The sequence below is a fragment of the Taudactylus pleione genome, unplaced genomic scaffold, assembly GCF_031769625.1.
Source record: "Taudactylus pleione unplaced genomic scaffold, aTauple2 ptg000117l, whole genome shotgun sequence".
Lineage (NCBI taxonomy): Eukaryota > Metazoa > Chordata > Amphibia > Anura > Myobatrachidae > Taudactylus > Taudactylus pleione.
The window spans coordinates 6,824,759-6,840,688 of NW_028284519.1; the positions used below are offsets into that span (position 1 = coordinate 6,824,759).

General features: G+C 45.3%; 1 protein-coding gene across 4 annotated transcripts in view; it reads right to left on the reverse strand.

Annotated features, from left to right (window-relative positions):
- Positions 1–15,930, reverse strand: part of CHD9 (chromodomain helicase DNA binding protein 9) — a 262,211-nt gene that overhangs the window by 165,615 nt on the left and 80,666 nt on the right. For all 4 annotated transcript variants that reach the window (XM_088471863.1, XM_088471864.1, XM_088471865.1 and 1 more), the window contains exon 3: positions 3,874–4,214. In XM_088471863.1, the coding sequence (XP_088327989.1) occupies positions 3,874–4,214 (341 nt within the window). The remainder of the gene's footprint in view (positions 1–3,873; positions 4,215–15,930) is intronic.

A 15,930-nucleotide genomic window follows, 5' to 3' on the forward strand; every position in this document is an offset into this window, starting at 1 on the left:
AACAGAAATCTCCCATGGAGCAGAAGGGCAATATATGTATATATAACATACATACACATATGTATACACACCATACTAATTATAATCACAGGCACAAAAATGGAACTCTAATAGTTGGTGATCACAAACTTGTAACACAGTAATAGAAAACCGATAAACTGCTATATTAAGTACAGCAGTGAAAATAAAATATACAAAAAAGGATTAGGGCATCATTAATACAAAACAAAAGCTATGCGAAAGCTCTCTTAGAGCACCCTGATACATGTGCAGCGCATTGGGACAGTGATTAGAATTGTGCTGTCTTCAAAAGACTGGGGTCTTGGATTTAAATCCAACCAGGGGGCCCTCTGTGTAGCATTTATTCGGAGTACCCCGGCTACTTCCACTGAAGCAGGGTCGGACAAGAATGAAAAGCCATCTCTGTACAGCACTGTGTAGATTGTCAGCACTATAACTTAAGAGTAATAATAATTTTCCACATGCTGGTTCTGTGCTGGAATGTATCATGACACTCTAGCTGAGGCCTTAGTAATGACTACATCTATTGTCACCTCTTACTGCCTAACAGCACCCTGCAGTGCTACGGCAGACTGGCAAAGGAACTCAATTGCTAGAAAACAGCTTCTGATCAGTCGGAAAAGCCAGGAGACTAAGAGGATAATCACAGGCTGTTGTTAGGAAGAACCCAAGGATATCACATTGAGATGGCTGTCCTTAAAAACACATACCTCACACACTGCAGATTTGATAATTGCTAGCTCGAGTCTGAATCGGAAAAGGCTACCCAAGTACAAATGGCTTGGCAGCACCTGCTTCTTCATATGAAAGCAAAGAGGCAGGCTTTGTTGTATAGGCAAAGCAATTAGTTTACATCATTGCAGTGACTCTGATACTGCGGGCACCAGAGCTCCACACTCCTCCTCTTTGCTGCACTCTTTTTTTTTATTTATTTTTTTCCCCTGGGGTGTAGTTATTAGTGTTGTCTATGCAGTTTCAAACCTTTGTTATGAAGATATGAAGCTTTTTAATGTACATTGGCTGTTTCTGAAGTTAGAACACTAATCTTTTCAGCAGTGGCTGATTCTACCTAGGGGCTGTGGGACTGTAGCCGTCCCAGTAAAAATCTGCCACTGCGAGTCCCTAGCCGGTCCTTCTGGCTCCAGCACCCCACACTCACCGGGCCGACGCGATCATCACTAGTAAGGCAGGCACAGCACAGCAGGGAGCAGGAGACAGTCCCCCTGTGTTGACCTGCCCTGCATGTGTAGGCAGTGTAGTGGCTTCCTATTGGAAGCCCTAGCCACTAATCTCACACAGGGCTGGCAGTTCTCAGGGGAGGAAACTGCCAGTCCGGAGTGTGATTAATAGCACAGTAAGAGCTTCCAGCAAAAAGCCCACACTGTGCTAATCGCTGGCTGTAATATGCTTCTAGGGGCAGCCCTAGAAGCTGTAATACTCCAGTTGCACATGTGCAGTATTTTTATTTTTAATCCTTTGCTTCCACGAGCCGGGCGGCTTCTGTGCAAGCGCAGTACAAGATTAGGGACTCTGGACCTGATTCAGACCCGGTCGCAAGCGCTGAGCGCTCGCAACTGGGTCGATGGTGGCCCACACCACATGCGTACGACGGAGCCGGCTCCGTCGTGCGCATGCGCGAGACCCGGCTAGTGACGGGCAATCCGTCGCTCCGGGTCTCGCACCAAAGGGGATGAGCTGTCGATGTTGAGTGACAGTTCGCCCCGTTTGGTGGGCGGGCCAGGGGGGTGGCTGCCCAAACGGAGGCATTCCCGAGGGAACGCTTGCCGTTTGGTGGCGGCCCCACTGACATCAAGAGTGATGTCAGTGGAGAGCTTCTGGCTCTGTTAGAGCCAAAAGCTCTCTGGGGCTTGCGATTAACGAGACCCTACCACAAGGGTCTCGTCGCAAGCCCGATGATCATCATGGCCACTCACTATAGCTGTGGGTGGCCACCCACAGTTATGCGAGCGGCCGGGAGGCCGCTCCTAAAAAAAACCAGCGCCCGCCCTGATTCAGAGCCAGCGCTCGCTTTTTGCGAGCGCCTCTGAATAAGGCCCTCTGGTCGGAAGCAGCGCTAACCTAAGTTGCAGCCCGGGCAGCCCCCCAGATTTGAAGAGGTAGGAACCGCCACTGCTTTTCAGTATGGTTCTTTTTTAGATTAGACAATTTTTTTTTATTTAGTTTTTCCCCTAAATGTCCATGGTTATGGGGCCAGTACAGAGATGAATAACGTGCATTTTCACACAGTGCATGCTCCACTACATAGAGTAAGCAACTATGGATGATACAGAGACTTAAGGTGCGTACACACTAGACGATATGCTCCCTGAGCGATATCGTCTAGTGTGTCCCCGGCAGGGTGTGCTCAATGTCGTTCATGACATTGAGCACACCCGCTGAACGATATCATTAACAATAATTGTTCAGTGCCGGGCTCTCTTCCCCCATTCCCCAACATGCAGCAATCTGACGACATCGTCAGGTTGGCCTGCATGTTAACCCGATGAACGATGATGACGAACGACCCGCGGGAACGCGAGTCGTTGTTATCGTTCATCGTTTTTGTGATAAAAATGGACGATAAAGTGGATGACTGAACGATATCGTTATCGTTCAGTTGTCCACTTTAATCGCCCAGTGTGTACCCACCATTACTGATCTAAGTTGCATCTACACTTGCCATGGAGTAGGTGTACTGTAATGCGGAGTTCTCAAATAGGATAAGTGGAGTTGTGCATATGCGTCAATAAGCCTGTTTTCAGACAGATCTTTTGCACAAAGGACAGGGCTGTGCAAGTCCTCCCTGACAGTGATGCCAGCTATGAAAGCTAGCGTATACATAGGGATGGTCTCTCAGGAGAGATGGATACTCCAAGTATATCAAGTCCATGCAGGGGCACATTCAGAGTTGCACAGAACTCTCTTTTACAGATGCAATTTTCCACACTGCAACTACAGGAATTCAGAGTGGAAGGCTCCTGAGAGGCATCTCTAGTTGCACCTTATTAGTGGAGGGTTAGGTTTAGGCTAGGGGGAAGTGGGGTTAGGGTTAGGCACCCCCCGGTGGGAGGTTAGAGTTAGCCACCCCCCCTGGGAGACTTAGGTTTAGGCACTAGGGAGGGAGGTTAGGCACCCCTAAAGGAGGGTTAGTAAATACTTACCTTTGGGGCGGTCGAGATCTTCACTACTGCCGGAAGTATTTCATACCGATCCCCTTTACATATACTGTACAATCTGAAACTTTGTAAACCATTCTGCACTTTGCCCTCCTAAACTTGGGAACATTCTTATTTTACCACACAAGTCATAACACCAAGCTCACCAATTGCCCTGTTACAAAATGTGTGTGCATAACCATATACTATAACACTGTTTAAAAAAAAATACTGAATGGGTAAATTGGATTACTTATTTTAAATATGGTAAGTGCTTAAGGCACTTACTACTGTGGCAACCGAGTCACTGCAAACAGGAGGAATTGAAATAGCATGTGACAAATAGCTTCATATTAAAATTCATGCTAGCATGTGATTTTTCTGGGGGAGCTTGCATCAAATATGACTCACTCACAAAGCAAATTTACTGTCACACGACAAATAATAATTCATATACTCTACTATTATACCACTTATTAAGTGTCATTTGTTATGCCACTGAAAGTGTGTGTGTGTGTGTGGTGGTTTGGCGGCGGGGCTGGGGGTGGTCTGGTGGAGTGTGGGTCTAGCTTCAAGACAACAATGTAAAAAACATTGTAAATTCATTTGCACAGTAATTCAAACTTTATGAGAAGATCAGTAACTACTACATGGCATTGATAAACATACAGTCTTATAAACAGCTAGTGGCTCCTACCCAATCTTCTTCTTATCTTTTAGTTTGGAGGTCAGGACAGTTTTGCTTTTCTTGCTGTCCTTTTCCTTGGGTTTGGATTTTGCTTTCCGTCCCCGTTTCTCCTCCTTGCCCTCTGAAGAGGAGACGCTAGGGAAGTTCTCAGGGCTCATGACCCGGGGAATGTTCCTCTCGCCCCTTTCCTTGGCTTTGGCAATAGCTTCGGAGATGATCCGATTCGCCTTCTCCTGTTTGCTCTCAGAGTCAGATTTTTTTTTGGTGCGCCTCTCGGACGCTGACCTCACCTTGGAATTCGGCAGCTTGTGGTAGGTCCTAGAACCATCAAGCTTTTTGGAGCAGGGAGGCTGTGAAAGAAGATGAAGGCATGTTAAAGCTCATCCTTTAAAAGGCAACTTACAAAATTATTTAAAAAAAGGAAAAAATTCCCTTCCTCCCATACCTGAAATAACCACCATTCAAGAAAAAGCAAAGTTTGAATTTACAGTGACTGACAATTTATATTTTGGTTAACTGCAACCCGGTAACATCAAACAAGAAAGAGTGTGTGATCTACACTATTGTGGTAGTTGGGCATCTGAGTGGTTGGCTAGGAGGGATGAATCCATTATACTGACCATACACACCACTCGCAGCACCAGTTACCAGGCACATTTGTGTATTTAAGTATATAATGAAGACTGCACAAAATATCACTAGAATCTACTGGCCCTCGCTGACATGACAGCAATTACACAATATAATTAATTATAGTTAACAGGTCTGAAACGCTTACTATCGGGTATCAGGGGGAGTGAATACCTCTGCCATTTTAATTAGGCTTCTAAGGTACTGTAATTGTACATTTATACATAGACCGGATTAAAATGTGTATTCTTGGTTCAGTTTCCTTTCCCAGGATCCTATAGTCACAGTTTATGGCCTTTTCTCAGCTAGGGCAATCTAAACCTTCCTTTGTATTCCCCATACAGTTTGCTACTTTGTACAGAAAGGGAGATGGAGACTATTAAAACCATTAATTCCACAATTTTAATTCAAAGACCTAGTCTGCAAACTGGACGTAAATCTTCTGCACTCCCCAACAGTTTCAGTATCTTGTACAAAAGACCGAAAAAAACGATTATAACTATTAATGCTTACAGTGAATCTTACAAAGAAAATTATGAATTGATACCAGCATCCATTCGATGGGCTTTCAGACAGATCAGTGTTCGGTACATTAATCAAGCAGTATGGGGCAGATTCAATTAGTCGCGAAAAAGCCGCATTTTGGCAAAAAGCGCTCGCAGGTGCAAACTTTTCATACAAAAACGTGCGTCGTGTAATCCTATTGCCGAAGTTTTCACATGTGGGAAAACTCCATAGACAAAAAGTGGCAAACTATTTTCAGCATCTCAGGGCAGGTGAAAAAATTAGCAAAATCCCTATTTTTGGATAAATTTATGGGGACTGGTTCAGAACCCCTTGGACCTCCTCCCTATTGACTAATTTAGCATACAATATTTTTCTAATTAGCTTAACTTGCCATTAAGTAAATGACAATTTTGGGGTGGAAAAAAAAAAAGTAGCGAAAAATGGATTTAAAGTAGTGTCAGGTACTGTGGGGGGCTGTATGGCTGGGACAGATGTTTTTAGGATTGCAGGTGGCTGCAGCAGGTGTATTTAAAAAAAAAAATTAAAACTGCACTTTATAGACACCAAATTATACTAGCACCCATTCTACTGTACCCCCAATTTAACTATAGCAATTATTTTCTCTCCAAAATATTGCTTTTTATCATTTTTCAACACTTAAGCAAATATGCATATAACAGCCATTTCACTCAATTTAAGAACCCAATATACTTATATTAGGGCTAGTAATATACTTCTATATTGATTTTCTATGTCAGGCTTTTTATGGGGTACAGACTGATTTCCCCAAAATGTGCGGTACTTTTCGCTGGTTTCACCATGCGCAGTTTTCGCACGTATGCGTTTTCATGTCTTTTGTAATGGGATAGGGCGTAAAACTGGAGCAGACATTGCCTAAAGATTTGAAAATATCGCAACAAAACATGTAAATAATGTGAAAACATCTCTGGCGTTGAGTTTTAATTTTATCGCGGCTAATTGAATCTGGAACAAGGTTAATTTAAATATGAAAAAATGGTTCAACTACAAAAAATAATTCCTTTTTGGTGCACTCTTTTCTGACAACACTGTCTAAAACTTAGCTTTTAATACAATCAAAAAATATAAAATGGACTAAACAACAAAAACAATTTGCTTATTATCAAGCTCGATCCTGCAAGCGATTTTGAAACAGATATCGCTGCAAGGGTCTTCTCCAATTCTAGGGAGAGTATTTAATACATGAATAGTACTATTCTGGCTCAAGGTAGTGTAGGAATACTTGTGGTATTTATTAGCGTTCCCGCTACGCTGTTTTAGCAGGGCGCGGCGCCCTGCCTTCCTTCTGGAGGGCAAAAAGCACCCTCCCCTCCAGGAGGAGGGCAAAAAGCGCCCTGCCCTCACAGCCTGCGGGTGCAGTCCTCACCCGCGGGACACTGGAGAAACGTGCGGTGACCCGGCCACCGCCGGAGGATAGACGCCGGGCGCATGCGCCCGGCATCTATTCTCCCTTTCTGCAGCGCTTGGGGGCTGCCCGGCGTTTCCGTAAGTGCCAGGCACACCCCCAAGCATGACGAAAAGGGGACGCGTCTTATAGACATGCCCCCTTTTCATGACCACGCCCCCTTTTCGGGCGCGCGTACAAGGTTGCCCTCTCTAGCTCCGGCGCCCTGCCTGCCGCCGGAGCTAGAGTGAACACTATTTATAGTAACAAAATATTTTTTAATAAAGAAGCCGCATAGCTTTCAATATAAACACATTGTTGCTTTTAGTCAAGTATCAGGTATTCCAAAAGACAAAGAGTGAGATAACTATTGTTACCATTTTTTTTTCAAATAATAGTATTTAAATGACATTAGACCATATACCAGATCTGATTATATTTCATCCATCTGTTCAATACCTTAATTTTTGTAATCTGTGTACATGGTAAATTGTCTGTTGCAAATTTCACACCATAGTAATAAATCTCTATTAACTGCTAATTAATTCCCAAAAGCATTTCATCAGGTATATGCAGATTCATATATTCCTATCTCATGTCCTGTCACCTATGACATATAACAGTTCTTACCACAATAGTCATCAAAATGTAATTGCCTCTACTATGTTGCAAAATTAATATCAGCTAATTTACATACAAAAAATAGCAAACAATTGATATTACATACTTGAAAAAAGGCAGGATAAAGAGGTCAAAGGATTCTGACTTGCTGGAGGAAAACCCCTCACCTGTCCCTGTTTACCTATAGGTATTGAGCAGAGGGAGAGCGAGACCCCCTAAGTTCAGAATAGAAGCAAGGAGAATAGGACCGGCTTCTTCTGTCCATGCGGTCTTCGGTTATCCCCTGTTGTGGGACCACATTGCAGGGTGAATACACACCGGAGATCCCTGGATGAGAGAGCCGGCTGAAATACCTGTATAGCTGGGCGAGCAGTGTGAGTACAGGTGTGCGGGAGCGTGGTCCCGAGTTGCAGCGCTCAGGTGCTGTCGAGTGCCGAGTCACGTGGGTGCCATACAGAGGCCCGGCAGTTCAGCCCCCACAGATAGTGAAACGTACGTTTCACTGAGAAACACACAGATACACACTTATAGGCATTTTTATGCACCCCCAATTTAAATAGAACATATATTTGGCAAAAAAACTTTCTTTTGATCAGTTTTTCACGGTTTTAGATAAATGCATATAAAAGCCATTTCGAATAATTTAAGAACATTGCTAATTAATACACTTGTACATTGTTTAGCTACATCGGTTTGCTTTTTTGGGGGTACAGGCAGTTTTCCCCATTTTCCCTATACTTAGTGCGCCAAAATATATGTAAAATGATTGCACATTTGCCGCATGACCTTTGCAATTGGATTATGCGCATAACCAAAAGATGCAAAATGACCACACAAAAAGATGCGAAGTGTACGATAACTTAACACCCATTAAGTTATCGCATTATTGTGACTAACTGAATTCCCCCATAGTGTACTAAGTTACCTAGGCTTAGTATTTTTGTAGCAAAGAAATTAGCATAAAGTTGCAGAGTAAGCATAACGATGCATGGCACAGGTCATCCTTATCAGACTTGTCTTTTGCCTTTTTACACTACATGGTGTACTTTCTCCTCTATTTTACGTCTTAAGATGAGTACACACTATATGATATACCGTACAATATATCATTCCAACGCAGTATCGTTACATCGCACCATTGCTTGGTACACACATAGGATGTACCCAGCATAAATTTGCTTATAGTGTACTACTGTAGGTACTTAGGATTAGTGTTTTAGTTGCAAAGTCCGTGGCTATTTGGCGTGACTTGAGGATAGGTGTATACCGACATATCTGTATACTGAAGCCAACCTTACAGAACTCCACAGACTCATACTGGTCAGACAGCATCCCTCCCAGTTTACACATGAGCCCCTCTGCCCAGAGTAGAGAAATCCAGTTGCCCTGATAACGAAAAGCATCCAGTGTACTTAGTAGGTAAAATATATACTGAGGTGTACGACACTGGAAGGAGCATGTGACCAGGAGAACCAATCAGGGCTAGGTGAGGGGTGCCATGCCATACTAATATGTCTTACTAGGTAGTAGTGCAGCTTTAACTTAACCCAATATAGAATAGTGCAGTATTTTCTATGGTTATTAACTTTGTGAGATTGCAGTTTAATCTATAATTAATTGCAATTCACATTTCAAGAAGTTTACAATACTTGTTACAGGATTCCCTCCAGGGAAAATCTAAGGCTGGGACAGAGAGGGGTTTGTTACATTAAACTTACACAAATATCTACTTGTTGAAATAACCATGGTCCTCTTTATAAGTTCATGTATTTAACCCTTCGTGATACACAAAGAATTGTATTGTTTGCTGTGCAGATCTTCCCTATGTTGTTAAATATGTCCTTAAACCAACCTCCTTTGAAGAACAGACCACTTTTTATAATTTTGTTACGGGTTTGTTAAACATATTTTCTGTACGCAAATGAACTTAAGCTGGGTACACACCAGACGATATATTGTACGATCCGGCCGATTTCATCCCAATCGAGTGTGTACGCACTATATATATCGTAGTGTGTAAGCGCTCCCGTGCATTGTCAGCGACATTGCCCGTCACGGGTGACATAGTCTCTCTCGACATCGGCAAGTGTGTATGCACTTGCAGATGCCGGGACCCCCGCCGGGTTCCCTGCGCACGGCAGGTTGGCTGGGTACACATCGTTAAATGTGTGCCCAGCTTTACATAGCATTAAATATTTATATTATAGGCATATTAAATAGTGAGAAAAACAATTCGCTAAATAAACATTGCACTTAGGGCCTGATTCAGAGACAGACGCTAATGTGATCGCAACTGCGTTTCCGTACGCAACGCAGCTGCAAAAATATGCTATGAAAAGATCAACTGAGCATAAAGACGCCCACTGCTGCCTTACCTGCGTGCGACGACGCATACCTACATAATCAAAACATATCGGCTGCCATCTTACCCTTGCGACAGGTCTGACCTGCCGCAGCCTTGGGAGCTCTTCTGACACGAGAGCAGCGTATGCAATCGCAGTGGCTAATTTATGCACGCCCATGTAATGGCGTTTCAACGGACATGCACGTCTGCATTTTTGTGATCACTCCCCATTACCACCCCCAAACACTGCCAGTCTGTCACTCCCTTAGCAACGGATTCCCCCGTGCGTGCGTAATCGTAAAGCGATCGCAGTGCATTCGCAATGGCAATCAGTTGCTCGATCTGCGTGAAAATTATATTAGCGTCCTTAGTGTCATGATTCTTCTCATAGTTACTGTTACACATTTTATAAAATGTACAGAGTTATTATGGTAGCACAACGCATACAATTTTTGAAAATAGACAACCTACCATATCAAATGAGGGGACCCTTGCATCTACTGAGTCCAGAGTACTGGAGATGTCGGCATTACAACCCCCCATCTTTGGACTTCCTAATACCTTCTGTAGGGTGGTATTGCCTGGTTGCGAGCAGTACACAACTACTAAGATAGCTTACTGTTTAAAAGAGGGGACTTTACTATTTCAAACAAGGATGCCCCAAGTTGGTGGATGCCAGGATGGGAGAAACCGTACACAATGTGCCCTGCCCCATCCTCCAAGTCAACTTGTATTTCCACAGTACAGGTTATTATTGTTGTTATCCAGTCATTATCGACATACAGAAATGTTGACATGGTCATAATGTCCACATTGTGCATGTCAACAGTTACAATGTTGACAATAGATTTTAGTGCGACATTTAATGCTGGGTACACAATATGTCGTCTGATCCGGCCAGATCGGACGACATATCAGGCACATTGTCTAGTGTGTACCCACTGTGTAGCGGAGAACGCGCGCTGAGCATGTATCTGCATGCAAAATTCTACGGTACAGTGTCACAGCTGCTGACATTGTAAAATAGTATTTTGCATGCAGATACACCTGCAGACGCACACAGAAATGGAATGGGTATGTAATGCCGGCTGTCGGGATGCCTCCTGTCACAATGCCGACAGCGGCATCCCAATGGTTGGTATCCCGACAGGGGTCGGGTAAGTATACTCAGCCTCCCCCCTTCTCTCCCTAACCATCCCCTTCTGTTAGCCTAACCCTAACCTCCTCATTAATGCCTATACCTAAACCTCCCCCCAGTGGTGCCTAACCCTGAACTCCCCCCCCAAAACCTAACGCTAACCCCGCTGACTGACCTAAACCTCCCCCCCCAAGGGCTCCCAGCAGAAGCAAATGCCATCTACCCTTAACCCCCACTCCCTACCCCCAAGTACTGCCTGCCCCTAACCTCTTTCTTGACCCCAGTACTGCGGCCGCTGCTATCTATCCGTGCCCCCTCCCTGCCCCTCATAATGCCCCAGCTGCTAGCTGCACTTGCACCCCCCCTACCTCCTGTGCTGCCCCAGCTGCTATCCTGACCCCCTCCCAACTCCTGCCCCTAATCTCCCCTCCTTCCCCCCCAGTACTGTGCCAGTTGATATCTAATCTTGCCCCCCCTCCCTACCCCCAGTTATGTCTGCCCCTAACCCCCTCCCGAGTACTGCACCAGCTGCTGTCTGCCCTCACCCCGCATAATATGTGATGAGAACCAGAAACCGAAGATTAGGACCCCAATTTTTAAAGTGAGGGATCTCTGGGACCCACAATTTTTTTCTCTCAACGCAATCACTGGATGACTTGAACCCCTGCAGTGCTTAAGATGAGCCCCACACTTCCTTAGAGCGAATGGGTTAATGCAATTAGCACAACCAAATAACCAGTTGCCAAAATATACTGTGTCACTCCAAATATAGGAATGTATGTATAGTTAGCTCAACGTTTGATGCAGTTATGGGGCTCAAGAACCAAATTATGTATTTTTGCTTTTGGTATACTTTTCCTAGCCATATTTCATGACTACATAAGTTTAAAAAGGAGCTGTGACGAAAGCTGGGAGAGATCAGGGGTCAGAAATAAAGTGAGGGGGCTGGCTGCAAACTTTATGGTTAAAATTGTGAAGCAAGACCCTCTAGTTTGAAGCCACAATAGTGCATATAAATATTAGTCATTAACAGCGCTTTGAAAAAGCATTCAAACTGGGGAAGTTTGTAGTGATCCAAAGCGCACTGAAAATAGCAATACTGTAGTGGCCCATAATGAAGAAAGTAAGATGGCCTTCAGTCCAAGGGGTCGTCCAATTATCTGCGCAGGAGGGAGAGTTGCCGTTGCAACTCTGTGCAAATGCGGGCAACGGCACTCGGACTCTCAGCCCTCGTGGCCTCTTCTCGTGTCAGACTTGCACATTTTTGTACACAGGCATACAGCCGCACTTACTCGCACCCCATGGGGGGACTCGCGGACTGACCTCCAAGTTTGAGAAATCTTACCAGGAGGAATGAGCAAATCTTGCTCCATACGTATATTCAATGCTAAGGCAGCACTACCACCTAGTAAAACATTAGTATGATGCCCGAGTCCTCCTGCTCACATGCTCACTACACTGCCACTGGATTTTGGTTATCTAAACTGATTTGCCAATTCTGTATTACAACATGGGCACAGCCACCCTGAGGGGATGTCTCAGTATATATTTTTCCTCAATGGTAAAGAAGCTTTAATGAGATACATATCAAAAAGACAACTGTTTTTTACTATGGCCAGAGGTGGTAGAATGGATTTGGTGGTTGATTGGTTAGAATTGTTAAAATTATGATGTCAGTTTAATTTTTAGACTTATGATTTACGATGATCATCCCTTCTTGGGGGCCTTACTGAAGATATCGTTTTCTCAAGACTTAAGAGCCATATTCAGACATTAAGCTGCGCGCTTGATGAGTACGAAATTACCTTTTTAGTGTAAATTGGATTTATTATTATTAATGAATTTTCGAAACAATAAAATAACAGTACAGAAATATGAAAACAGTGGGCCTGATTCAGACCCGGTCACAAACACTGTGCACTTGCAACGGGGTCGATGGTAGGCCAGTGCGCATGCGCTCGACGGAGCCGGCTACGTCACGCGCGAGACCCGGATAGCAACGGGCACTCCGTCGCTCTGGTGTGCAACACCCGCCAGGCAAGACAACACACCTCGAGACGCTGGCGGAGGACAGGAGGAGAAGGCAGAAGATCGGGCGGCATACACAGCAACACAGCCTCACGTAAGTGTGGTGATTATACACCCAGGACAGCCGAAGAACTGCTTCTGAAAATAAGGTAGGAGGAGAGACGCTATCTACTTGTATCCACTAGATACTTTGTATCCAGGACAACAGCGGATAAACAAAGATCGTGAACTTTTTTTGCCACAAACCACTTTCTTTCTCCCCAGCTGACGAGCTGGTGATGTGCATATGATTCCTGTGGTCTTTCCATTGTTTATTCTTTGCACACCAGAGACTGCAATATTTACCAATAATATTACAGAGATATATCTTAACATGTGATTGTATTTTAACAAGTGACTGCAATTTATTTTATTTTTATTTTATTTTATTTTGTCATACTGTGTTTAAATACTGTGTTTAAAATAAAAAGTTTTACCATACACCTATTTGCACACTGAGTGAACATACTTCCTGCTGCGCTGTTGTTTAGACACAGTAACCACTATTACTTATTTTCAACCTCCAGTGACAAAGGGAATTGTCACCTTTGTCTATAGCTGCAACAGGGAACCCTATCCCCTTAATCATATCCCTAGGAGCGCACAACACCACCATATAATACCTTAAGTTTACTCCGTCGCTCTGGGTCTCGTACCAAAGGTGGCGTGCTGTCGATGTTGAGTGACAGCACGCACCCTTTGCTGGGCGGGCCAGGGGCGTGGCTGCCCAGATGGAGGCGTTCCCACGGGAATGCCTACCGTCTGGGGCCGGCCCCACTGACATCACAAGTGATGTCAGTGGGAGAGCTTTCGGCTCTGTAAGAGCCGAAAGCTCTCTGGGGCTTGCGGCAACGAGACCCTACCACAAGGGTCTCGTTGCAAGCCCGATGGTCGCGATGGTCTTGACCATCGCGACCATCATCATGGCCGCTCGCTACAGCTGTTGGCTGCCACCCACAGCTATGCGAGCGGCCAGGAGGCCGCTCCGAAAAAAAAAAATGCCCGGCTGTGATTCAGAGCGAGCGCTCTGTCAGAGAGTCCGGCTCTGAATCAGGCCCAGTGTCAGGGTCAATGTCAGAAAACATAGGTCAAAAATAGCAATACATTGGAAAGAGATAAGACTTAGCAACCAAAATCGCCAGTGACCTCGTAAAACATCAAAAAAGACCCTCAAATACAACGAAATTACCTTTTTATAAAACAACAGAGAATAATTTTACCCCGGATGGTTCAAAAAAAATAAAAAAATGGGATTTTGGTACCTACCGGTAAATCCTTTTCTCTGATTCCACAGGGGACACTGGAGGTGCTTACGCTGGGGTATAGAGGCGTGGATAACTGGAGCTGGCACTTTAAAATAATCTAGAAGTGTGAAGCTCCTCCCCCTCTATGCCCCATCAGCCCTCAGTTTAGAAAATGAAGACAGAGAGGAGATGGAGAACAAGCGGAGTAAAAGGGAGAGAAGAACACACAGTAATCAAAACATACAACATACGGAACAAAACCGAACAGGCAGGCGAAGAGTGCTGAGGTGGGCGTCCAGTGTCCCCTGTGGAATCAGAGAAAAGGATTTACCGGTAGGTACCAAAATCCCATTTTCTCTTTCATCCACTAGGGGACACTGGAGGTGCTTACGCTGGGGACGTCCCAAAGTTTTCCCCACAGGCGGGAGCGCTCTGCGGCACCTGCAGAACTAGGCGGCCAAAACGGTATGCCGAAACAGCGAACGTATCAAATTTGTAAGACTTGACAAACGTGTGAACTGAAGACCAAGTGGCCGCACGGCACAATTGTGACGTGGAGGCTCCCCTACCGGCCGCCCATGACACACCCACAGAACGTGTGGGATGAGCCGAAATGGACGAAGGAGGCCGGCATTAACCTAAGCCTGATGAATGTCAGCCGGATCCAACGTGCCAAAGTCTGCTTAGACGCTGGCCAACCCCTCCGAACCGCATCATAGAGGACAAAAAACGACTCAGACTTACGGAGGGAAGCAGTCCTGTCAACATAGATGCGGAGAGCTTCAACCACATCCAAGGTAGAAGAACCACTAGAGTCCTCCACCCAAGATGGTACCACAATAGGCTGATTAATATGAAAAAGCCGACACTACCTTGGGAAGGAAGGCGGCTACCGTCCGGAGTTCCACCCTATCAGCATGAAACAGAAGGTAAGGTGGCTTATAGGACAGAGCACTCAATTCAGAAAATCTACGAGCCGATGCTAGAGCCAGGAGGAGGACCGTCTTCCAAGACAAGTACTGAATATCAACCTCTTCCAAAGGTTCAAACATAGACGACTGAAGAAACAGAAGCACCAAGTTCAAGACCCAGGGAGCTATCGGAGGTACAAAAAAGTAGGCTGCAAACGCAAGACTCCCTGAAGAAACGTCTGCACCTCAGGAATGAGGGCCAATTGCTGTTGAAAGAAAATGGAAAGGGCAGAAACCTGCACCTTTAAAGTTCAAAAACGAAGGCCAGAATCCAGACGAGTCTGAAGAAAGAAAAAAAAACAAAAAACAGAAACCGGGACACCGAAAAGTCCTAGACGGAAGATCCCGACTGGAACACCACGAGATATAAGAACGCCAGAGGCGATGATAATGTGCAGCCGAAACTGGTTTCCTGGCACGTAGCATGGTGGGAATAACGGAGTCTGGGATTCCTCTTTATATTAGGACAACGGTTTCAAGAGCCACCCCGTTAAACGCAGTTGCGCTAGGTTGGAGTGTATGAAAGAACCCTGCTGCAGCAGATCCGGGCGCAGAGGAAGGGGCCACGGATCGTCTGCCAATAGGGACCGAAGGTCCGAGAACCAACTTCTCCAAGGGTATTGCGGAGCCACGAGAATGACAGAGGCTGACTCGTGTTTTATCCTTTTTTAGCAGTCGAGGAAGAAGTGGAATCGGAGGAAAAAGGTCAACGAAGTCCTAGATCCACGGAACGGTCAGAGCGTCTACTGCCACTGCCTGCGGATCTCAAGTTCTTGACACGTATACCGGGAGCTGACGATTCAATCGTGACGCCATGAGGTCCACCTGAGGACATCCCCATCGACGTATCAGCACGTTGAACACGTCTGGATGAAGCTTCCATTCCCCGGGATGGATATCCTGTCGGTTTAGGTAATCTGCTTCCCTGTTGTCCACACCCGGGATGAATACCACCGACAGGATTACTGACTGGCTCTCGGCCCACCTGAGAACCTGAGTTACTTCTCACATGGCCCTGCGACTCAGAGTCCCTCCTTCGCGGTTGATGTACGCGACGGCCGTCGCGTTGTCGGACTGAACTCTTACCGGACGAGTTCTTAGAAATTCTGTTGCTTCTATCA